This window comes from Eretmochelys imbricata, chromosome 6, assembly GCF_965152235.1.
Source record: "Eretmochelys imbricata isolate rEreImb1 chromosome 6, rEreImb1.hap1, whole genome shotgun sequence".
Classification (NCBI taxonomy): Eukaryota; Metazoa; Chordata; order Testudines; family Cheloniidae; genus Eretmochelys; species Eretmochelys imbricata.
Window position 1 is genome coordinate 5291560 of NC_135577.1, and position 25866 is coordinate 5317425.

The 25866-nt window shown below is 43.4% G+C and overlaps 1 protein-coding gene and 2 pseudogenes across 1 annotated transcript; all 3 read left to right on the top strand.

Moving 5' to 3' along the window:
• Positions 1 to 4659: 4659 nt before the first annotated feature.
• Positions 4660 to 5607, top strand: LOC144265981 (olfactory receptor 5AR1-like; annotated as a pseudogene).
• Positions 5608 to 12425: 6818 nt separating this feature from the next.
• Positions 12426 to 13364, top strand: LOC144266329 (olfactory receptor 8U9-like). Its single transcript, XM_077819779.1, has one exon. The coding sequence runs from the start codon at positions 12426 to 12428 to the stop codon at positions 13362 to 13364; it is 939 nt and encodes a 312-aa protein (XP_077675905.1).
• An 11489-nt stretch (positions 13365 to 24853) lies between these two features.
• On the top strand, positions 24854 to 25615 carry LOC144265982 (olfactory receptor 5AS1-like; annotated as a pseudogene).
• Positions 25616 to 25866: the final 251 nt, after the last annotated feature.

Here is a 25866-nt window from a genome sequence, read left to right on the forward strand (position 1 = left end):
TAAGTGGTTCCAGGTAATAACAGACAGAACAAAGTGAATTACCAAACAAAATAAAATAAAAGACGCAAGTCAAAGTGTAATACAGTAAAAACTAATGCAGGTAAGTCTCATCCTCGGAGATGTTCCAATAAGCCACTTTTACAGACTAGACTTCCTCCTAGTCTGGGTCCAGCAATCACTCACACCCCTTTTATATAGTCTCTCTCTTGTGGTTGGAAACCCCTTCCCCTCTCCTATGCAGAATCTAGCTCCAGGATGGAGTTTTGGAGTCACAAACGCCGACACCACATTCCCAGGAAAGCTCAGATGTGGATTGGTGTCTCTCAAAGTTCATTGTCAGCTTAATGACAGGTTTCAGAGTAGCAGCCATGTTAGTCTGTATTCGCAAAAAGAAAAGGAGTACTTGTGGCACCTTAGAGAAGAATAAATTTATTTGAGCATAAGCTTTCATGAGCTACAGCTCACTTCATCGGAAGTCCACTGAATGCATCCGATGAAGTGACATGTAGTTCATGAAAGCTTATGCTCTAATAAATTTGTTAGTCTCTAAGGTGCCACAAGTACTCCTTTTCTTATTGTCACCTTAAATGTTTCTTGACTGGGCACTTACTGAGAATAGTCTTTTCTCAAGAAGCTGACCAACTGCTTCACTGAGGCTACTTAAAATCAAACAAATACACAGCCAATATTCAAAACTTTGAATACAAAAATGATACATGCATGCAAATAGGATGAATATATCCAGTAGAACATAACCTTTGCAGAGATATGTCACATGGCATATCTACCATAAAACTTATTCCAGTTATGTCATATTTACATTCATAAAAATATTTCTGCAAAGCATTATGGGGTGCAAAGTCACACTCTGTTTCATGGACTATAAATTATAGGAAATAAATAACAAAAGAATCAGGAGGGAGCTGACCTGCTCGGAGATAATTTGTAGCAGCATCTGTAGAGATGCTGCAGAGATCTTCCGTGTTAACCACCAGTTTGGGGAATATCCTCCTTTTTGCACCCTGCCCTGACTTTAGCAATTTCAATGAGGACTGTCCAAAGGAATCACAAGAGGCAGAGAAGCCAGGAGGAGGATTTACGAGTATGATTCCTAGAGGAAGTAGGTGAATAGGTTTTTCCTGGGCACAGACATGGAGTGACAGACTTGGGAGTTTCTGAACACAGAAATTACTGGCTGTTGGTTATTTCTACTGGTGTTCAGGGAAGCAGGACATGATGTACATTCTTTGCAACCCCTCCCCCATGTATTATACCAAAGAATGTAGCTGATTGTATTATCAATTTTTCCTCCTAATGCAATCAATCCTGCAATGCCTTACAGGTTGGCACCACCGAAGAGAGGGGGGCAACAATATTTCCTGGAGCACTGATAATACCAGCCAAGCCTGAACACCCATGGGGGATAATTTCTGCTACCATAGTGAAGAAGAGAAGAGTCATCACTGGGCCTGCCTTGGATCTCCTTTGGTGGAGATGATGACCACTATGTCCTTGTGCATCTGCAGCCATGGATCCGTGCATGGGCCCATCCCTGTGGTGACCTCACCCTTTCATGCCAATTCAAAGCTACTGTCAGTCAGCACCACACTTTTGGTGTTACTAGGATATTTTCTAGGTTGGTGGCTGTGACATACCAGGGTCCAACCCAGACTAATCAGCAGCTGTGTCACATCTGCCCGCAACCTTGGAATGCCTTAATGAAGTGGCTTCCACCTGGGCCACTCAAAAATAACTGTCCAGAATGAAAATCACACCCTGAACATGTGTGTGTAACTGCAGCCTGGCCAGGAATAGTTGGCTTACACTCAGGCTCTCACCACCCCGTGGTTATACTGCAGGGTGACCCCAACACACTCCCCAGTCTTTGATTTCCCTCCAGAAATGTATGTCCTGTGCTGCCCAGTCCTCTCCTGGACAATACCAGTTACAATACACATTATTTCTTTAATAGCAATAATATGCCTGCAACTTAGTTTCTCAGACACTTCTATGCCTCCTAATTTGTACTCACTTAAAATCTATCTTTGTAGTCAATAAACATTCTTTTATTGTTTTATCTAATCCAGTGTATTTAAATAGAAATCAGACATGGTTACAAGAAAAATAAAGCTAGAATGCAACTTGTGCCTAAGTTAACAAATGATGTGAAACTCAAAGCAAAAGTTTCCTTACCACATGCTTTCAGCAGTCTTACGGACCAAACTTCTTAGGTCAGGACCCCTCCCCCAGTCCCAGGGCTGCTTCCTTTATCCCTTCAGATGCATCAATGGGCAGGCAGAGAGAGAGAGAGCAATGGCTTGGGCTTTCTGCCCCTACTTTTTATAGTCCTTTCCGCCCTTGGAGAAACATTTCCACCTGGTTACCAAAAGAAAAAAATGTCTATGTAGAAGGATGTTCCCTGCTGCTTTTTCCTCACCTTTTTGGGCTTCCTTTGTTTCCCTTCCAGCTTGATGACTTTGGTTACTGTTTAGCTACAAAATGAACCAACACACACATTTCTTTGTTTAAGATAGACCAGTTTGCCAGCCTCCATTGGGAACATCTATTAATAACTTGATACAGTGTAATCTTATAACTTCTCATACATTATCAAAAATGTATTAATATTTGCGATGAGAGCATGACTATTCCTAGTTGACTCATAGATTTATTTAGCATCTTAAAGCTGAGCTCTGTGTGCAGATAATATGCAAGCAATAGGAATAGATTGTGAACTGCAGAAGACTGAAACATGTCCTTATTTCCAGAGCTCCTCTGGTCATCATGTGGTCTCCATCAAGCAAAATGAGTGAACCAATCTTTCCTACCTTTGGGAAGTAACCTAGCAAGGGAAGGACATAGGATACCTCGGATCATTCTCACTTTATAAATAGCTAGATGATCTGGAGTACTTTTACATGTCTTACAGGTTTAACATTCCACTTATTGGGGCGAGGACAATGAGGTGATTCTGAAACCATGAATGACTGAGAAGACATTAGCTACAGCTGCCAACAATAAGTACGTGTCAGCTGTATCTAACTTTCTGTTCCTCTGATTCCGAATTTGTTCCTAAGGCTGGTTGAAAATTTTTCTTCACAAGTGTTTTGATGGGAAATTGGATTTTCCAGTCAACTATTTTTTCCACGACATTATCTTTTCCCTGATAATCATAAGATTTCCATCAACATTCCAAACTCCCCTCCTCCCTAAATGATTGCTGTGGGACTCTGGTGCTGTTCCAGGAAAGTTCAGCAAGAGGAGAGACCATCATGCATCATGAGAGATGTAGTGCACCCAGGGAGCCTGGCCCATGTAAGATATTGGTGGTGTGTGGTACTGGATGCACCCCCGTGGTATTTCCAAGCCAAAATATTTTTAGCAAAAAGATTTAGGTCTCCACAAACAAGCCCCCTTTGAGTATCAGCTCTATGAGGTACCCGGTATGCACTGAAAACAGCAGAATGAAATATACCCCTAACCTCATACTCTGTAACTCTGGTAGAAATTGCATCATTTAATAGCATAGTAAGAAAGAGTTGGACAAATTAATCCCCAGGGCATGAATTACACAGAATGTGTCTTTGGTTCACTGAACGCTTTAATTAGGTGTTATGGTTCTCTGAGCTCAGGTATTCCCAGTTGCTTCAGGAATCATGTCCCACAGATCACACATCTCAGTATAAAACTTCCCGAATGCTCCAAACTGGCAGTTTCTGTCAATGGGGAAATGCCACCATATCTCTCTCTCTCTCTCCTCAGCAGGTAGGTGCTATTGTCCTGAATTACAGTAACACACATAGAGAGACACCATGGGGATCAGCAGGTATTAAATTCAAGACCTCCAGCACTAAAACCCTCAGCCCCAACTCCAACCCCTTCAGCTAAAGGAGCAACCTCCTTGGTTGGAAACAAATAGGCAATTACCTAGTCACTGAAGACAGGGCTTCCCATTTTGTCTCTGGGTTTCATTCAGGCTCAAGTAAATGCCCAAAAGCTTAATTAGCACAGTGAGCAACTTTACTGCAAATGGACTTGCCAGGCAAGAGATCTCCCCTTGCCCAAAGAGGGTGGAAAGAGTGACACTCCTTTACTCTCACCCCTTCTTTAGCTAAGGAATAATCCCTTCAGAGTAAAAGAAAAGGAGGACTTGTGGTACCTTAGAGACTAACACATTTATTTGAGCATAACCTTTTGTAAGCTACAGCTCACTTCATCACTTCACTGTAGCTCACAAAAACTTATGTTTAAATAAATTTGTTAGTCTCTACGGTGCCACAAGTACTCCTTTTCTTTTTGCAGATACACACTAACGTGGCTGCTACTCTGGATCCCTTCAGACTGATTCTCTCACAGCAGAATCACAAGTCACTGTTTTCTGTTCAGATTAGTGAACAGGAGTGTTTGGGGGGTGGGGGGGGCAGGATTAACCTGTGTGTCATTGCATTTGAACAGTGTCTGCATTTTATAGAACACCTGGAATTACAAGCTGTGAACATCTGGCTCTGTGGATTAAGCACTTCCTGGAGCAGGTACTTATGTCCATTAAGAAACTGATCTCCATTTATCTTCACTTATTTCATTACAGAAAGGGAGCAGGTTTTCCGCACCATCCACCTGCCCTCATCTCTGCAGCTGCCTGATCTCTGTTCAGAGGAGATGGAAAAGGGAAATCTCTCGGAGGCGACTGAGTTCATTCTCTCAGGATTGACAGATCATCCGGAGCTGCAGATCCCCTTGTTTGGGGTGTTCCTACTTATTTATGGCATCACCCTGCTGGGGAATGGGGAATGATTTTGTTAATCACAGTGGATCCCCGACTCCACACCCCTATGTACTTGTTCCTCAGTAATTTGTCTTTCTGTGACCTCTGCTATTCCTCAACAATTTCCCCAAAGATGCTGCTGAATTTCTTAACCAAGAGGAAAAGCATATCTTTCACTGCCTGCACTGTGCAACTGTATCTTTGTATCATTTTTGCAGATGTTCAGTGCCTCTTGCTGGCTATGATGGCGTATGACCATTATGTGGCCATCTGTAACCCACTGCTCTATATGGTCACTATGCCCAGTCAGCTTTGTAAACAACTGGTGGCTGGGGCGTACGCTGTGGGGGTGGTGGATTCAATGATACACACACGTTTTACATTTCGGCTGTCATTCTGCAGCTCCAACATTATCAATCATTTCTTCTGTGACATCCCCCCGCTGCTCGCACTCTCCTGTTCTGACACCCTCATCAATGAGATTATGACATTTGCTTTTATGAGCTGCATTACAGTGAGTAGCTTTGTGACTGTCCTCCTCTCCTATGTCTATATCATCTCCACCATCCTGCAGATCCGCTCTTCCAAGAGCCAGCGCAAAAAACTTCTCCACCTGCTCTTTCCACTTGACTGCTGTGGTCCTGTTTTATGGCACCCAACTCTTCATGTATATATGTCCCCCCTCCAGCTATCCCATGGACAGAGACAGAGTGGCCTCAGTGTTTTACATGCTGGTGATCCCTATTTTGAACCCCCTCATCTACAGCCTGAGGAACACGGAGGTGAAGGACGCCCTGAGAAGAGCAATGAATAAACTCCTAATCATTCTTGAATCTGTTTAACTCTCTACCTGTTTAGTAATGGGAAGTGGAAGCAGGTGAATTCAATTCTCAGCCAATTGTAATTTAATTTTGCAGAGCTCGTGGTTGTATTGTTCATTGTTGTACTGTTATTACTACTAATTTGTTTATATTCCAAGAAGATCTGCAGACCCCAACTGAAATCAGTGGACAAAACAGAGGAACACTCACAGGGCCAGAAACAGAGAATGATTTTATAAGTTTCAGAGTAGCATCTCTTAGTCTGTATCCTCAAAAAGAAAAGGAGTACTTGTGGCACCTTAGAGACTAACAAATTTATTTGAGCATAAGTTTCTGTGAGCTACAGTGAAGTGATGAAGTCAGCTGTAGCTCATGAAAGCTTATGATCAAATAAATTTGTTAGTCTCTAAGGTGCCACAAGTACTCTTTTTTTCTTTTTTTTTCTTTTTTATTTTATAAGCTGGTGCTAGGGGCATCCACCCAGAGGGCGAGATGCTCAATTTCACATTTCTGTTCCAAGGGTTATTTAATTAGTTTTACACAGTTGAACAACTTTGAAAGGTGAGAGGGCCCAGATTGGAATAGCACATCGCTCAGGGGTTGGGATGCTTTCTGGAAATGCAGGAAACCCAAGTCCAGAGTGTGAGACCAGAGTCCAGAGACCCTCATTGGTACTGTCACCTCATGTGCTGAAATTACTTCTGAGCCCATTTTCCCTTCCAGCCTGGGCCTCCAGAACCCTGCATTTTTAAGCCAGACAAGATAGCCTCCTGCAAAACAGACTGAGGGTCTGGGTCACACCCCCAAAACTGCAGATCTACACTGAAACCAGCTCCGAAGGATGCATGTCTCCAGCACGCAGACATCCAGCTCCCAATGGGATCTAAACCCCCCCAAAATCCATTTTACTCTATATAAACTTTATACAGGGTAAAATGATAAATATTCACCGTCTATAAAACTGCAAGAGAGATATGTACAGCTGTTTGCCCCCCAGGTAACAATTAGTTGCACTGAATATATAAATAAACAAAAGTGATTTATTAATTATAAAAAGTAGGATTTAAGGTGTTTTAAGAAATAACAGAGATAACAAAATAAGTGACAAAGCAAAAGAAAACAAAACATGCAAGGCTAAGCTTAACACACTCAGAAATCAATTACAAATGTTGACTTCTTATCCCAGTTGTTACTTGAGGTAAAATCCTTCTCAGGTCAGATGACTTTTCTGAACCGGGTCCAGCCTGTTCTCACCCACTCCTGTGGTAACAGTTCTTTTGTTTCCAGGTGTTTGCAGTTATCTCCGTGGGGTGGGGAGGCCATGACTTAAGACAGCAGAAGACAGTCATTGTTTGCTTCCCTTAGGCAACTTCCATAAGGCAGGAAACCTTTTTTAGAATTCCACCCCATCTGGAAAAGCACCAGCTTCAGGATGGATTTCAGTAACAGGGGACATGGTCACCTGTCACTGTAAGAATCCAATCTCAATTCTTCTTGGGTTGTCCCACAGGTACACAGGAAGGCTTGCAGTTAAACAGAGCCATTTACATTTCATTGATTCTGAAGCACCTTTAATGGCCTCCACTTAAAATGTCTTCATCAGTAATACAAGTTTATACCTTCTCCTCCTAACTCTGGACATACAAATAATCCATGTAAAGAAATAGGATGAACACACTTAGTAGATTATAATCTTTATAATGACTTGTTACATGGGGCATGTAGCATAAAGCATATTCCAGTTATGTTTTATTCAGAAGCATATTTTCATAAAGCATATGGACTTCAATGTTACACATGGCTTTGCCCAGCACTGGACAGAAGAGGGAATTGAACCTTAATCTTCCACCTCACAGGTGACAACCCCAACAAAGTGAGAGGCAAACAAGTCAGTTTCAGAGCATTTCAGCCTTTAATTGAAATGACAGTGAGCGTTCATGGGAGAGGAAGGAAAGAATTATCCTTAGAGGAGAAATTTCAATGTTTCGGAACATATTTACCTATCAAAAGAAGAAAAGAGCTTTACCAAGGGAGGGAGAAGAGTAACTGGAAGAGGAGAGAAAAATAGCTTTGACAGAAAGGGGGAAACTCCCCCATCGATTCAGAGAATGTCTATTCTAAAGCTATTACTTGACTTAGAGATGCTGTGCAGCAGCACCAGAGTGTAGATGATTTCCACATTCATGGAAGGGTTTTCCTTCAGTATAGTTAATCTACATCTCTGAGAGGCAGTAGCTCTGTCAATGAAAGAATTACACTGAGGGTCAGTACAAGCTAACAGCCTTGTAAAGGGTGTGAAAAGTTTCCCCACCCTGAGTGACTGAGTTCTGTTGATCTAATCTTTAAGCATAACCCAGGCCTCAGAGAAGCTGCCGATGAAAAAGGCCAGTTGGGAAATCTAGTCCTATCTCCCTGTCAGGGCAGCAGAAACCCTTTGGTTCTTTTTGTTCAGGCTAGTTGGAAATATTGCAGCTGCGCCAGCTTTCCAGTAGACATTATTCTGCAATCTGATCGAGCTCAGTGTCAGGCTGTCTGTGTGTAATGGGCACTCTGTCTGTGTGTGTGTGTTTGGTGTGCATCAGGAACTAGGTGTGTGTATGTGGTGGGGGGTACAGTGGAGCTGAAAGTCAAGTGAAGGAAAGTGTGTGTCCTTTGCCCTGCCCATGGCTCAGTTTAAGAAGTGCTCCTGTCTCTAACACTCAGATGCCCAGTTCCCAATGGAGTCCAAACCCCACATAAATGCACTTAACTCTGTATAAAGCTTATACAGGGTAAACTCATAATTTGTACACCCTCTATAACACTGATAGAGAGATATGTGCAGCTGTATGCCCCCTGCCCAGGTATTAATACATACTCTGGGTTAATCAATAAGTAAAAAGTGATTTTATTAAATACAGAAAGTAGGATTTAAGTGGTTCCAAGTAATAACACACAGAAGAAAGTAAATTACCAAGCAAAATAAAATAAAAGATGCAAGTCTAAGCCTAATACAGCAAAAACTAAATGGAGGTAAATCTCACCCTCTCTGAATCCAGCTGAACACAAAATGGAGAGGCTTCCCCAGGGACTTAGATTGTCTCTCTTTTGGGGTTGGAAACCCCTTCTGCTCTCCTATGTAGAATCCAGCTCCAAGATGGAGTCTTGGAGTCACATGGGCAAGTCACATGTTCATGCATGACTCAATTCCTTACAGGATGATGCCACATTCCCAGGAAAGCTCACATGTGGATTGGCGTCTCTCAAAGATCATTGTTAGTTTAAGTGTTTCTTATTTGGGCACTCCTGGAGAATAGTCCATTGTCAAGAAGCTGACCAACTGCTTCACTGAGGCTACTTAAAATCAAAGAAGTACATAGCCAATGTTCATAACTTTGAATACAAAATGATACATACATGCAAATAGGATGAATATATCCAGTAGATCATAACCTTTCAAGAGATATGTTACAGGGCACATCTAGCATAAACTATATTCCAGTGGTGTCATGTTTACATTCATAAGCATATTTCTATAAAGCATTATGGGGTACATAGTCACACTCTTTTTCATGGACTATAAATTATAGAAAATAAATAAAATTAATAGAAGAATCAAGAGGGAGCTGGCATGCTCGAAGATATTTTGTAGCAGCATCTGCAGAGATGCTGCAGAGATCTTGAATGTTAACCACCAATTTGGGGAATATCCTCCTTTTTGCATCCTGCCCTGACATTGGCATTTTCAATGAGGACTGTCCCACAGACCTCCGGGTCACAGGAGGCACAGAAGCGAGGAGTAGGATTATGAGTATGACTCCTAGAGGATGTAGGGGCATAATGTTTCCTGTGCACAGAGCTAGAGCAACAGAGTTGGGAGTTTCTGAATACAGAGATTGCTGGCTGTTGGTTGTTTCTACTGGTGTTCAGAGAAGGAGGACTTTGCGTCCATTCTTTGTAACCCATCCCCCACGGATTATACAAAAGAATATAGCTGACTTGGATCATCAATTTTTCCTCCTAATACAATCAACCCTGCAATGCCTCACAGGTCGGCACCATTTAGGAGAAGGGGGCACCAACTTGCCCCAGAGCACAGATAATACCAGCCAAGCCTGCACACCCATGGGTGATAATTTCTGCTCCCGTAGTGAAGAAGGGAAGAGTCATCACTGGGCCTGACATGGATCTCCTTGGGGGGAGGTGATGGCGAAAATGGCCTTGCACATCTGCAACCACGGATCAGTGCATGGGCCCATCCCTACCCTGACTTCACCCTTTCCTGTCAATCGAACACTTCTGTCAGTCAGCACCATGCCTTTGGTGTTACTGGGATATTTACTAGGTTGGTGGCTGTGGCATACCAGGGTCCAACCCAGACTAATCAGCTGCTGTGTCACACCTGCCTGCAACCTTGCAATGCTTTGTTGAAGTGGCTTCCAGCTGGCCACTCACAAACAACCTTCTAGCATGCAAATCACACCCGGAACATGTGTGTGTAACTGCAGCCTGGCCAGGAATAGTTGGGTTACACTCAGGCTCTCACCACCCTTGGTTATACTGCAGGGTGACCCCAACACACGCCCCAGTCTTTGATTTCCCTCCAGAAATTTACGTCCTGTGACGCCCAGTCCTCTCCTGGACAAAATAAGCTAAATTGTCCATTATTTCTTTAATAGCACTAGCATGCATGCCACTTCTATTTAAACACACTGGGTTAGATAAAACAATAAAACAAAGTTTATTGACAACAAAGATAGATTTTCAGTGAGTGGAAATAAGGAGGCATAGAAGTCAGAGATGGTTAAAAGAAAAATTAAGCTGGAATGCAACTTGTGCCTAAGTTAACAAATGATCGGGGGAGGGATAGCTCAGTGGTTTGAGCATTGGCCTGCTAAACCCAGGGTTGTGAGTTCAATCATTGAGGGGGCCATTTAGGGATCTGGGGTAAAAATTGGGGATTCATCCTGCTTTGAGCAGGGGGTTGGACTAGATGACCTCCTGAGGTCCCTTCCAACCCTGATATTCTATGATTCTATGATGTAAAATTCAAAGCAAAAGTTTCCTCACCACCTGCTTTCAGAAGTCTTACTGAGCAAACCTTGTATCTCAGAACCCTTCCCCCAGTCCAATCGCTGCTTCCTTTTCCCCTTCAGAAGCAGTGAATCAATGGAGAGAGAGAGAGAGAGAGAGATTGGTGCCTTGGGATGTCTACCCCTTCTTTTTATAGTCCTATCCCTCCTTTGAGAAACATTTCCACCTGGTTACTAGAAGACAAAATGTCTTTGCAGAAGGATGTTTCCTGCTGCTTTTTCCTCATCTTTTTGGGCTTTCTTTGTTTCCCTTCCTGCTTGATGACTCTTATTACTGGTAAGATACAAAATTAACCAGCACACACATTTCTTTGTTTAAGACATAACAGTTTGCCAGCCTCCGTTTGGAACATGTATTAATAACATGATACAGTGTAATCTTATAACTTCACACACATTATAAAAAAATGTATCTAACTTTCTGGTCCTTTTATTCCAAATTTGTTGCTAAGGCTGGTTTAAATTTTTTCTTGAGATTTTTTTTTTTATGGGAAATTGGATTTTACATTTAACTATTTTTTTTCCAAAAAATTATCTTTCCCCTGGAAATTAGAAGCTTTCCATCAAAATACCAAATATCCCTCCTCCCTAAGCCATGGCTGTAGGACGTTCCAGGGCAATTCAGCAAGAGGAGAGACCATCTAGAATCATGGGGAATGTAGTCCAACCTGGGAGCCTTACCCGTTGAAGAGTAGTAGGTTCTGTAGTAAGGTAAAAGATTTTGGTCTCCAGAAAAAAAAAAATGTGAATCAGGTCTTCAGAGTACCTAGCTTGCTCTGAAAGCAGCAGGATGAAATATGCCCCTAACCTCATACTCTGTAACTCTGGTAGAAATTGCATCATTTAATAGCACTGTAAGAAAGAGTAGGTCAAATTAATCCCCAGGGCACCAATTACACTGAGGGTGGCTTTGGTTCACTGAATGCATTAATTAGGTGTTGTGTCTCTCTGAGCTCAGGTATTCCCAGTGGCTTCAGGAATCATGACCCATCATCACACATCTCAGGATAAAACTTCCCGATTGCTCCAAATTGGCAGTTTCTGTGGATGAGGAAACACCAACACATCTCTCTCTTCTCAGCAGGTACGTGCTATTGTCCAGAATTACTGGCACACACCCACACGCAGACACCATGGGGATCTTCAGGTATTGAACTCCAGCCCTCCAGCACCAAAAGCCTCAGTCCCAACTCCGACCCCTTCAGCTAAAGGAGTAACTTCCTGGTTGGAAAAAAAATAGGCAATTAACTAGTCACTGAAGCCAGGGCTTCCCATGATGTCTCTGGGTTTCAAACAGGCTCCAGTAAATGCCAAAAACCTTAATTAGCACAGTGAGCAATTTTACCCCAAACAGACATGCCAAGTCACAGAGCTCCCCTTGCCCAAAGAGGGTGGAAAGATTGACACTCCTTTACTCTCACCCCTTCTTTAGCTAAGGAATAATCTCTCCAGAACGATTCTCTCACAGCAGAGTCACAAGTCACAGTTTTCTGTTCGGATTAGTGAACAGGAGTGTTTGTGTGGGGGGGCATGATTAACGTGCATCTCATTGTATTTGCACAGCATCTGCATTTTATCAGACACCTGGAATGACCAGCTGTCAACATCTGGCTCTGTGGACTAAGCCCTTCCTTGAGCAGGTACTGATGTCCATTGAGAAACTGATCTCCATTTATCTTCACTTACTTCATTACAGAGAAGGGACAGGTTTTCCACACCATCCATATGCCCACATCTCTGTAGCAGCCTAATCTCTGTTCAGAGGTGATGGAAGAGGGAAATCACTCGGAGGTGACTGAGTTCATTCTCTCAGGACTGACAGATCGTCCGGAGCTGCAGATTCCCCTGTTTATAGTGTTCCTACTGATTTATGGTATCACCCTGGTGGGGAATGGGGGGATGATCTTGTTAATCACAATTGATCCCCGACTACACACCCCCATGTACTTTTTCCTCAGTAATTTGTCTGTCTGTGACCTCTGCATTTCCTCAATAATTTCCCCTAAGATGCTGCGGAATTTCTTAGCTGAGACAAAAAGCATTTCTTACACTGCCTGCATTGTGGAAATGCATCTCTCTATCATTTTTGCAGATGTTGAGTGCCTCTTGCTGGCTGTGATGGCATATGACCGTTATGTGGCCATCTGTAACCCGCTGCTCTATACAGTCACCATGTCCCGGCAGCTTTGTAAACAGCTGGTGGCTGGGGTGTACGCTGTGGGGGTGGTGGATTCAATGATATATATGTGTTGTACATTTTGGCTGTCATTCTGCAATTCCAACATCATCAATCATTTCTTCTGTGACGTGCTCCCACTGTTGGCGCTCTCCTGTTCTGACACCCACATCAATGAGATTGTGGTGTTTGCTTTCATGAGCTGCATTACAGTGAGCAGCTTTGTGACTGTCCTCCTCTCCTATGTCTATATCATCTCCATCATCCTGCAAATCTGCTCTGCCGAGGGCAGGCGCAAAGCCTTCTCCACCTGCTCTTTCCACTTAACTGCTGTGGTCCTGTTTTTTGGCACCTTCCTCTTCATGTATTTACATCCCACCTCCAGCTATTCCATGGACAGAGACAAAGTGACCTCAGTGTTTTACACACTGGTGATCCCTATGTTGAACCCTCTTATCTACAGCCTGAGGAACACAGAGGTGAAGGATGCCCTGAGGAAAGCAATGAATAAACTCCTAACCAATTCCTGAATCTGTTTAACTCTGTATTGGTTTAATGGTGGAGAGTGGAAACAGGTAAATTCAATTCACAGCCAATTACAAAGTAATTTTGTAGAGTCCGTGGGAGTATTTTTCATTATTATTTCATTATTAAAATTAATTTGTTTGTATTCCAACAAGGTCTGCAGGCCCCAACTGAGATCAGCTGAGAAAACCTCAGGAAGACTCACAGGTCTAGAAAGAGAGAATGATTTTATAAGCTTGTGGCTAGGAGCATCCACCGAGAGGGAGACGTTCAACTTCACATCTCAGGACATTGGGTAGCAGTTGCAAAGGGGTTTCTGTGACCCAAACCATCACACAGTGTTCAGGAATAAAATTGCAAAACAATGTGTGTGGGGGGGGGGGTGAGGGGGCAGAAGGACGACAGCACAAGGACAAAGGGAGTTCAATTGCACAAAGGTTGGTTTAGGTTGGACATGAGGAAAAACACCCCGACAGTGAGTGTGGCTAAGCACTGGGATAACTTACCCAGTAAGGTTATGTAATCTCCACCAATGGAGATTTTTAAGAGCAGGTTAGACAAATACCTCTCACGGATGGTCTAGTTAATATTCAGTTGTGCTGTGAGTTCAGGGGACTGGACTAGATGACTTCTCGAAGTCCCTTCTAGTCCTATGATTTTATGATCTCACAAGGAGCCTTGCACTGGAGGGAGCGTTGACTCCAGCCTGAGCACTGGGCAGGGCAAAAAACATGCACCTGCCTCCACTTGACATTCAGCTCCAATGTACCGCTCACCACATGCACACACATAGCGCCCACTGCACTCCAAACACACACCCACAAAGTACCCAGTACACACAACACACAGAGTCCCCAATGCACACAAAATGCACACAAGCACACAGAAGGCGCACTACACACACACACACGGCCCACTGCACACCAGACATACACACACAGAGACAGAGTGTCCACTACACACACACAGCCTGACACTGAGCTCGATCAGAATGCAGAAGAATCTCTACTGGGAATTTGGGACAGCTGCAATATTTCCAACTTGCCTGAATGAAAAGAGCTGAAGGGGATCCTGGTGCCCTGGCAGGGAGATAGGACTAGATTTCCCAACTGGTCCTTTCCATGGACAGCTTTTTTGAGGCCTGGTTTATGCTGAAAAATAAGATCAACACAGCTCTATCACACAGGGTGGGGAAACTTTTCATACACTGTGCGAGGCAGTTAGGTTGTACTGACCCTCAGTGTAATTCTTCCATTGACCTAGATACTGCCTCTCGGAGAAGTGGATTAACTACATCGAAGGAAAAACCCTTCCATCAACGTGGAAAGCATCTACACTGTGGCGCTGCTTCAAATCACAGCTGAGTCAATGTAATGGCTTTAGTATAGACATTCCCTGAATCGATGGGGCAGTTTTCCCACTTCCTATTTAAGCTATTTTTTCTCTCCTTTTCCATCATTCTTCTCCCTCCCTTGTAAAGCTCTTTCCTTCTTTTGATAGGTAAATACGTTCCGAAATTTTTACTCTCAGCATAATTCCTTCCTTCCCCTCCCATGAATGTTATTTCAATTAGAGGCTGAAATGCTCTGAAACTGACTTGCTTGCCTATCACTTCATTGTACCTCTTAGTTTTTCCTCCCTTCACTTACAATGAGTTGAGGATGAAAGCAGTACCTGCTCAGATCCCGAAAATCAGAACCGTAAAATCAGAGTCGAATATTTCCCTTTGTGCTCACCACACCAGTGTTGCCCTTAATACATATGGAGCTGCTTTCTTGGGTGACAGAGGTTAAATTTGGCTTTGATGACTTTGAGATTTGCTCCCTGGAGCATCTTTGCTCCCAGGACAACAGGTGTGCACAGCACATGCAATTAATGTTGTTGCCATATCCTTCCTTGTGGAAATGGAACACAGACAGTCAGAGCATCAGCTGGCCTGGATCGCTGTCTCTCCCACAAGGTCATTTTAACTTGATACAAAACTGAGGTGATTGTATTTCATTTTATTTGTTGGTCACCTCTTCAAATGTCTCTTTAAGTAATTTCTCAGGGTTGGGATGTAAAGGTGTCTAGAAATGTGTGAATTTCTTCTGGATTAATAATTTATTGTCAAAAACAATACTGTTTGGATAGAACTGAAACTATTCACAAATGTGTTACAAATACACCAAATAACTTTGTACCAAAACAATGTTTGTGTACAGGGGAGGGTTTTGATGCTGGTCACAACCCAGCCACTGTAGGAAGTGGTGGTGGTCCTTCTCTTTGTAATTTTTAGCCCAACAGTTGGGGTGTACACATGTGAGGTGGGAGATCCGGGTTCAATTCCCCCTTCTGTTCATGGCTGGGCAAAGCTCTGTGTGACATTGAACTGCATATGATTTATGAAAATATGCTTCTGAATAAGACATAACAAATATACTTTATGCTAAGTGCCCCTGTAACATATCATTATAAATCTTATAATCTACTAAGTGTGTTCATCTTATTTGTTTATATGGATTATTTTTATGTCTGGAGTTAGGAGAATAAGATATAAATTTGTATTACTGATGTAAGCAGTGTCAGGATGAGCTCCACCCTGACATCTGGTGGTGAGGTGTGGCAAGTTGTGGAAAAGAACTTCAGGGGCCGATGCCATTTGCATAGGCACACCCACCACGCCTAGAATGAGACCATAGCTGCTCAAATGGTCACTTTGGCTGCTGTGGGATCCCCAGCGTCTCTGTTATTGGGGCAGGAAGAATAAATTGTTATTACCCTGATTATGGGAACTGTGCTTGGAACTGTACGTGGCCTTTTGTTATGATGGAGGGATTCACCATCAACTAAGTAGCACTCGCTAGGCAAGGGTCATGGGTTCCAAAACTGTGTGAATAGAGAGAGGCTGGGGACAAGTATTAATGCTTGGTGGCATGGGCCCCTTGGTGAGGGCCTTCCATGCTAATTGCACTTCCTCCTCTCTCCACTGTGGAATATCAGAGCTAATTTTGATTTCATTAGAAGTCTAGTTATAGGCTGCTGAGCTCACTTTGGGCTGACAGTGCACCAGCACTGGGGCTCCCCTACTACAAGCTGAATTCACCTAAGAGCTGAAATCACTGAGTGTTGTGTTAAGTAGTGGGGGAGCCTGAAGATATATTGTGGAGCAGTTTGCGGCGCGGCTGGTGAAGCAGTTCGACGCGGAGCAGTGTGTGGATGGCAGGAGCTGCTTGTGGGTCATGGAGCCGAGCGAAGGCGTTCGTGGGGCAGCTGGCGGAGCGGAGCGCAGCTGAGCGAAGGAGTTCGTGGGGCAGCTGGCGGAGCGGAGCGCAGCTGAGCGAAGGAGTTTGTGGGGTGGCTGGCGGAGCGGAGCGGAGCGCAGCGCAGCGGAGCGAAGGAGTTTGTGGGGCGGCTGGCGGAGCGGAGCGCCGCTATGGAGCTATGGGGCAGTCAGCTTCAGATCATGTAAGGTGCCTCTTACCCCCGTCCCATTTCCACCCAGGTTGGGAGGTAAAGCTCCGCAGATAAACTTTCGAACTCTGGGGCTGCCCTGACCAGGGACAGAGACTTTTGGGGCATTGGACTTTTGGGACTTTGGGTGATTTGGGGTTGCTGGACTCAAGAACCAAAGGGAAAAGGGCATGCCCCAATTTGCCTGGGGTGGGTTTTTTTTTGCTCATGGGTTGTGTTATGAATCCTGTTGGTGGTGTTTCCCCAACATAATGCCACATTGTTTCTCTCTGTTATTAAAAGGCTTTTGCTACACTCAGACTATGTGCTTGCGAGAGGGGTAGTATTGCCTCTTGGAGGCGCCCAGCGGGGGTGGTATATATTTGTCCCAGGTCACTGGGTGGGGGCTCGAGCCGGTTTGCATTGTGTTATTGGAATGGATCCCCTAGATATTGAACCCGGCCCTTGTTGCTGCCAACTCTGACGGGCAGAAGGGTTACACTGATTTAGACATATTAAGTGGAAGCCTTTAAAGGTCCTTCAGAATCAATTAACTTTAAATGGGTCTGCTTACCTGCAAGCTTTCCTGTGTACATGTGGGAAAAACCAGGAAGAATGGAGATTGGTGTCTTACAGTGACATGTGACCATGTCACCAGATACTGAGCTCCATCTTGAAGCTGGTACTGTTCCTGAGGGTGGTGGAATTCCAAACAAAGGTTTCCCACCTTGTGGAAGTGCTATATAAAGTGGGGAAGCAAATGAGTGTCTTCATCTGGCTTAAGAGACAGCCTCCCCACCCCACAGAGATACACACAAGCACCTGGAAACATAAGTCCTGTAACCACAGGGGTGGGTGAGAACCAGCTGGACCTAGGTCAGAAAAGGCCTCTGACCTGAGAAGGATTTTACATCAAGTAATAACTGGGGTGAGAAGTTAAAATTTGTAACTGATTTCTGAGTGTATTAAGCTTAGCCTTGCACATTTTCCTTTGTGATTTACTTTGTTCTATCTGTTATGACTTAAAATCACTTAAATCCTACTTTTTATACTTAATAAAATCACTTTTGTTTATTTATAAACACAGTGTGAGTAATTGTTACCTTGGGGGGCAAACAGCTGTGCATATCTTTCTTGAAGTGATATAGGGGGCAAACATGTATCATTTTTCCCTGTATAAGCTTTACGCAGAGTAAAATGGATTTATTTGTGGTTTAGATCCCTTTGGGAGCTGGGTGTCTGCGTGCTGTAGATAGGTATCCTGTTGAATTGCTTTCAGTCTAGATTGGTATATATCTGCAGCTTTGTGGGCGTGGCATGCTTGGAGATACTTTGTTGCAGAATCTGCAGATATGCCGTAGAGATCTTCAGTCTTAACCACCAGTGACCATCAAATGAAGGGGAAAACAGACACCTCAGATTTGCATTATATTCAGAGGCCTCTCAAAGCTGAGACTCTGGCCCTCTGTGTTCCATTTCCACAAGGAAAGACACAGCAACAATATGAATAGCATATGCTGTGCACACCTGCTGTCCTGGGAGCTAAGATGCTCCAGCGAGAAAATCTCAAAGTCATCCCAGGAAGCAGATCCAGAGGTATTAAGGGTAACTTTAGTGTGGCTCGCAAACAGGGAAAGATTCAACTCTTGATTTGATATTTCTGATTTTAGGGTTCTGAGCAGGTACTGCTTCCGACCTCAACTCATTGTAAGTGAAGGGAGGAAAAACTAAGGGGTACAATGAAGTGATAGGCAAGCAAGTCAGTTTCAGAGCATTTCAGCCTCTAATTGAAATAACATTCATGGGAGGGGAAGGAAGCAATTAAGCTGAGAGTAAAAATTTCAGGACATATTTACCTATCAAAAGAAGGAAAGAGCTTTACAAGGGAGGGAGAAGAATGACAGAAAAGGAGAGAAAAATAGCTTTAATAGGAAGGGGGAAAACCCCCCAGTCAATTCAGGGAATGTCTGTACTAAAGCCATTACATTGACTCAGCTGTGATTTGCAACAGCACCACAGTGTAGATGCTTTCCATGTTGATGGAAGGGTTTTTCCTTCAATGTGATTAATCCACTTCTCTGAGAGGCAGTAGCTAGGTCAATGGAAGAATTACACTGAGGGCCATACAAGCTAACTGCCTCACACGGGAGGTGAAAAGTTTCCCTCTGTTGATCTAATTTTTAAGCATAAACCAGGCCTCAGAGAAGCTGCCAATCAAAAAGAACAGTTGGGAAATCTAGCTACAACCTACCTGAGCAAGTTATTCCACTGCTTATCCACCCTCAATGCTGGGATGTTTTTCCCAATGTCCAACCTAAACCACCCTTGTTGCAATTGAAGTCCATCGATTCTTGTCCTATTCTTCCCCTACTCCCACATTGTTTTGCAATTTTATTCTTAAACACTGTATGACGGGCTGTGTCTCACAAACCTCTTTGGGACTGCCACCTGATGTGCCTAGACTACCTCTGAGCCTGTTTTCCCTGCCAACTTAGGACTTCAGTACCTTACCTTGTATGAGCCAGGCACGATTGCCTGCTGCAAATAAAGATCCAAGTCTGAACCACGTCCCGCACAAGCTGCAGGCTTAAGTGAAAACAGCTTAAGAAGTGCTCCTGTCTCCAGCACTCAGATGACCAGCTCCCATTGGGGTCCAAACCCCAATAAATTGGTTTAAACCTCTATTACATTTATACAAGGTATACTCATAAATTGTTCGCCCTCTGTAACACTGATAGAGAGATATGCACAGCTGTTTGACCCCCATTATTAATACATGCTCTGGGTTACTCAATTAGTAAAAAGTGATTTTATTAAATACAGAAGTAGGATTTAAGTGGTTCCAGGTAATAACAGACAGAACAAAGTGAATTACCAAACAAAATAAAATAAAACATGTAAGTCTAAGCCCAATACAGTAAAAACTAAATGGAGGTAAATCTCACCCTCAGAGATGTTCCATTAAGCCTCTTTTACTGACTAGACTTCCTCCTAGTCTGGGTCCTGCAATCACTCACACCCCTGTAGTTATTCTCCTTTGTTCCAGTTTCTTTCAGGCATCTCTGTGGGGTGGACGGGCTATATTTTGTGCAAACTGAAGACAAAATGGAGGGGTTTCCCCATGGGCTTATATATTTTATGTTTTGTGTTTGGAAACTCCTTCTCCTCTCGGATGCAGAATCCAGCTCCAAGATGGAGTTTTGGAGTCACATGGGCAAGTCTCATGTCCATGCATGACTCAGTTCCTTAGAAGAGGACAACCACATTCCCAGGAAAGCTCACATGTGGATTGGCATCTCTCAAAGATCATTGTTAGCTTAAGTGTTTCTTGAATGTGCACTTACAGAGAATAGTCTTTCTCAAGTAGCTGACCAAATGCTTCACTGAGATTACTTAAAATCAAGAAAGTACGTAGCCAATATTCATAACTTTGAATACAAACATGACACATGAATGCAAAGAGGATGAATATATCCAGTAGAGCATAGCCTTTGCAGAGATATGTAACATGGCACATCTGGCATAAAACATATTCCAGTTACGTCATATTTACACTCATAAGCATATTTCTATAAAGTGTTATGGGGTGCAACGTCACACTCTGTTTCATGGACTATAACTTACAGGAAGTATATAAAACTAAAAAAAAGGATCGTGAGGGAGCTGGCCTGCTCGGAGATATTTTGTGGAAGCATCTGCAAAGATACTGCAGAGATCTTGAGTGTTAACCACCAGTTTCGGGAATATCCTCTTTCTTGGCGCCTGCCCTGACCTGGGCATTTTAGTGAGGAGTGCCCCATGCACCTCCACATCACAGGAGGCACAGAAGCCAGGAGGAGGAGTTGTAAGTTCCTAGAGGAAGTAGGGGCATTGTGTTTCCTGGGTACAAACCTGGAGTGACAGACTTGGGAGTTTCTGAATACAGAGATTGCTGGCTGTTGGTTGTTTCTACTGGTGTTCACAGAAGGAGGACTTTGTGTCCATTCTTTGTAATCCCTTCCCCAAGGATTATACAAAAGAATATAGCTGACTTGGATCATCAATTTTGCTCCTAAAACAATCAACCCTGCAACGCCTCACAGGTGGGCACCACTTAGGAGAAGGGGGCACCAACATGCCCTAGAGCACTGATAATACCAGCCAAGCCTTGACACCGATGGGGGATAATTTCTGCTCCCATAGTGAAGAAGGGAAGAGTCATCACTGGGCCTGCCAGGGATCTCCTTGGAGGTAGGGGATGGCCACAATTTCCTTGTGAATCTGCAGCCATGGATCAGTGCATGGGCCCATCCCTGTGGTAACCTCACCCTTTCATGTCAATCGAATACTACTGTCAGTCATCACTACACCTTTGGTGTAACTGGGATATTTTCTAGGCTGGTGGCTGTGACATACCAGGGTCCAACCCAGACTAATCAGCAGCTGTGTCACACCTGCCTGCAGCCTTGCAATGCCTTCCTGAAGTGGTTTCCACCTGGGCCACTCACAAACAACCGTCTAGCAGGCAAATCACACCCTGAGCGTGTGTGTGTAACTGCAGCCTGGAGAGGAATAGTTGGGTTACACTCAGGCTCTCACCACCCTTGATTATACTGCAGGGTGACTCCAACACACTCCCCAGTCTTTGATTTCCCTCCCAAAATGTATGTCATGTGCTGTTTAAATCTCTCCTGAAGAATACAAGTTACATTGTCCATTATTTCTTTATCAGCACTAATATGCATGGAACTCTCAGACATTTCTATTTAAACACACTGGATTAGATAAAAAATTAAAACAAAGTTTATTGAATAAAAAGTTTTTCAGTGAGTGCAAATGAGAAGGCATAGAAGTCAGACATGGTTACAAGAAAAATAAAGCTAGAATGCAACTTCTGCCTAAGTTAATAAATTATGTGAAATTCAAAACGAAAGTTTCCTCACCACATGCTCTCAGCAGTCTTACTTACCAAACGTCTTAGGTTAGGACTCCTCCCTCAGTCCAATGGCTGCTTCCTTTCTCCCTTCAGATGCAGTGAATAAATGGGCAGAGAGAGAGGGGGCAGGGGGAGGGTGGGAGGAGGAGAGAGAGAGAGAGAGAGAGAGAGAGAGAGAGAGAGAGAGAGAAGCGGTGCCTTGTGATATCTGCCCCTTCTTTTTATAGTTTTACCCCCTTCGAGAAACATTTCCACCTGTTTCCTGGAAGAGAAAAAGTCTATGTACAAGTATGTTCCCTTCTGCTTTTTCCTCACCTTTTTGGGCTACCTTTGTTTCCCTTGCTGCTTAATGACTCTGGTGACAGTTTAGATACAATATTAAGCAGAGCACACATTTCTTTGTTTAAGAGAGACCAGTTTGCCAGCCTCAGTTTGGAACATGTATGAATAACATGATGCAGTGTAATCTTATATCTTCACATACATTGTCCACTATTTCTTTAATAACACTAACATGCGTGCAACTTAATTTCTCAGACACTTCTATTTAAACACACTGGATTAGATAAAATAAAAAAAAACAAACTTTATTGACTACAAATGTAGATTTTAAGTGAGTGCAAATAAGGAGGCATAGAAGTCAGACATGGTTTCAAGAAAAATAAAGCTAGAATGCAACTTGTGCCTAAATTAACAAATGATGTGAAATTCAAAGCAAAACTTTCCTCTCGACAAGTTTTCAGCACTCTTACTGACCAAACATCTGAGGTCAGGAGCCTTCCCCACGTCCAATGGATGGTTCATTTCTCCCATCAGATCCAGTGAATCAATGGGCAGAGAGAGAGAGAGAGCGAGTACAGTGCCTTGGGATGTCTGCCCCTTCTTTTTAGAGTCATATTCCACCTTTGAGAAACATTTCTACCTGGTCACCAGAAGACAAAATGTCTATGTAGAAGGATGTTCCTTGCTGCTTTTTCCTCAGCTGTTTGTATACAAAATTAAGTAGAACACAAGTTTCTTTGTTTAAGACAGAGCAGTTTGCCAGCCTCCGTTTGGAACATGTATTAATAACATGATACTGTGTAATGTTATAACTTCACATACATTGTCAAAAATGTATTAATATTTACAATGACAGCATTACTATTCTTCGTTGACTCATAGATTTATTTAACATCTCAAAGCTGAGCTCTGTGTGCAGATAATATGCTTACAAGTGGGATAGTTTTGAGAACTGCAGAAGTCTGGAGTATGCTGTGGCCTCCCCCTGAGCTCCTCTGGTCATCATGTGGTCTCCATCAAGCAAAATGAATGAACCCACCTTTCCTACTTTGGGGAGTAACCTAGCAAGGGAAGGACATAGGATACCATGATGATTAGCATCCTATAAATAGCTTGATAATCTGGAGTACGCTTACACATCTTACATGTTTTACATTCCAGCTACTGGGGCCAGGACAAGGAAGTTACTCTGGAACCAGGAATAACTGAGAAGATATCACATACACCTGCAAACGGTTAGTACGTTTCACCTGTATCTAACCTTCTGTTCCTTTGATTCCAAATTTGTTGCTAAGCCTGTTTGAAAATTTTTCTTGAAAAGTTTTTTTGGTGGGAAATTGGATTTTCAATTTAACTATTTTTTCCAATAAATTATCTTTTCCCTGGAAATTATCAGCTTTCCCTCAAAATACCAAACTCCCGTCCTCCCTAAACCATGGCTGTGGGACTCTGCTGATGTTCCAGGGCAGTTCAGCAAGAGGAGAGACCATCATGCATCATGGGGAATGTAGTCCTGCCTGGGAGCCTGGCCCATGGAAGAGATTGGTGGTATGTGGTATCTAAGGCACCCCCATGGTATTTCCGAGCTCAAATGTTAAGTTTTAGCAGAAAGATTTTGGTCTCCAGAAAAAAAAAAAAAAAAACCTTTGTGGATCAGCTCTACAGAGTACTCGGCTTGCACTGAAAACAGCAGGATGAAATATAACCCTAACCTCATACTCTGTAACTCTGGTAGAAATTGCATCATTTAAGAACACAGTAAGAAAGAGGAGGTCGAATTAATCCCCAGGGCACAAATTACACTGAGGGTGGCTTTGGTTCACTGAATGCATTAATTAGCTCTTATGGCTTTCTGAGCTCAGTTATTCCCAGTTGCTTCAGGAATCATGTCCCACAGATCACAAATGAGAGTATAAATCTTCCTGAATGCTCCAAACTGGCAGTTTCTGTCGATGGGGAAACACCAAAACATCTCTCTTTCTCTTCTCAGCAGGTACTTGCTATTGTCCTGAATTACAGTCAAGCACGCACACATGCAGATAGCATGGTGATCAGCAGGTATTAAATTCAAGACCTCCAGCACTAAAAGCCTCAGTCCCAACTCCTACCCCTTCAGCTAAAGGAGCGACATTCTCTGTTGGAAAAAAGTAAGCAATTACATAGTCACTGAAGCCAGGGCTTTCCATTATGTCTCTGGGTTTTCATACAGGCTCAAGTAAATGCCAAAAAGCTTAATGAGCACAGTAACTAAACTTTATCCCAAACTAACATGCCAAGCCATAGAGCTCCGCTAGCCCAAAGAGGGTAGAAAGATTGAGACTCCTTGACTCTCATCCCTTCTTCCACTAACAAATAATCTCTTCAGACTGAGAAGATTTTCACACTGATTCTCTCACAACAGAGTCACAAGTCACTGTTTTCTGTTCGCATTAGTGAACAGGAGTATTTGCATGAGGGGCATAACCTGCGTGTCATTGTATTTGCACAGTATCTGCATTTTATTGAACACCTGGAATGACAGGTGTGAATATCTGGCTTGGTGGACTAAGCCCTTTCAGGAACCCATACTGATGTCCATTGAGAAACTGATCTCCGTTTATCTTCACTTACTTCATTACAGAGAAGAAGCAGGTTTTCCACACCATTCGCCTGCCCACATCTCTGTAGCAGCCTGAACTCTGTTAAGAGGAGATGGAAGAGGGAAATCACTCAGAGGTGACTGAGTTCATTCTCTCAGGACTGACAGATCGTCCGGAGATGCAGGTTCCCCTGTTTGGGGTGTTGCTACTGATTTATGGTATCACCCTTCTGGGCAATGTGGGGATGATCATGTTAATCATGACTGACCCCTGACTCCACACCCCCATGTACTTTTTCCTCAGGAATTTGTCTGTCTGTGACCTCTGCCTTTCCTCGACAATTTCCCCTAAGATGCTGCGGAATTTCTTAGCCGAGAGGAAAAGCATTTCTTACACTTCCTGCACTGTGCAAATGTCTCTCTCTATCGCTTTTGCACATTCTGAGGGCTTATTGCTGACTGTGATGGCGTATGACCGTTATGTGGCCATCTGTAATCCACTGCTCTATATGGTCACCATGTCCAGGCAGCTTTGTAAACAGCTGGTGGCTGTGGTGTATGCTGTGGGGGTTTTGGATTCAGTGGTATACACGTGTTGTACATTTTGGCTGTCATTCTGCAGTTCCAACACCATCAATCATTTCTTCTGTGAGATCCCCCCGCTGCTGGCGCTCTCCTGTTCTGACACCCGCATCAATGAGATTATGATATTTGCTTTCACGTTGTGCATTGCAGTGAGCATCTTTGTGACCATCCTCCTCTCCTATGTCTATATCATCTCCACTGTCTTTAAGATCCTCTCTGCCGAGGGCCGGTGCAAAGTCTTCTCCACCTGCTCTTTCACTTGACTGCGGTGGTCTTGTATTTTGGCACTGTCTTCTTTAAGTATTTATGTCCCACCTCCAGCTATTCCATGGACACAGAAAGTGGCCTCAATGTTTTACATGCTGGTGATCCCCATGTTGAACCCCCTCATCTACAGCCTGAGGAACACGGAGGTGAAGGACGCCCTGAGGAGAGCAATGAATAAATTCCTAACCAATCATTGAATCTGTTTAACTCTGTACTGGTTTAGTGATGGGGAGTGGAAACAAGTGAATTCAATTTACAATTGTAATGTAATTTTGCAGAGCCATATTGTTATTATTATTAATTGGTTTGTATTCCAACGGGGCCTGCAGGCCCCAACTGAAAACAGGACTTTATTTGCCTATTACCCCATCAAAATTCCAGGAGGCACCTGTTTCAGATGTGTGAATATTTGCATTGTGCTTCAAAAGCATCAAGGTATTTGTACTGG

Bases quoted from the DNA above. Each gene is read 5' to 3' on its own strand.
- LOC144266329 (XM_077819779.1), top strand. From the start codon at position 12,426: ATGGAAGAGGGAAATCACTCGGAGGTGACTGAGTTCATTCTCTCAGGA.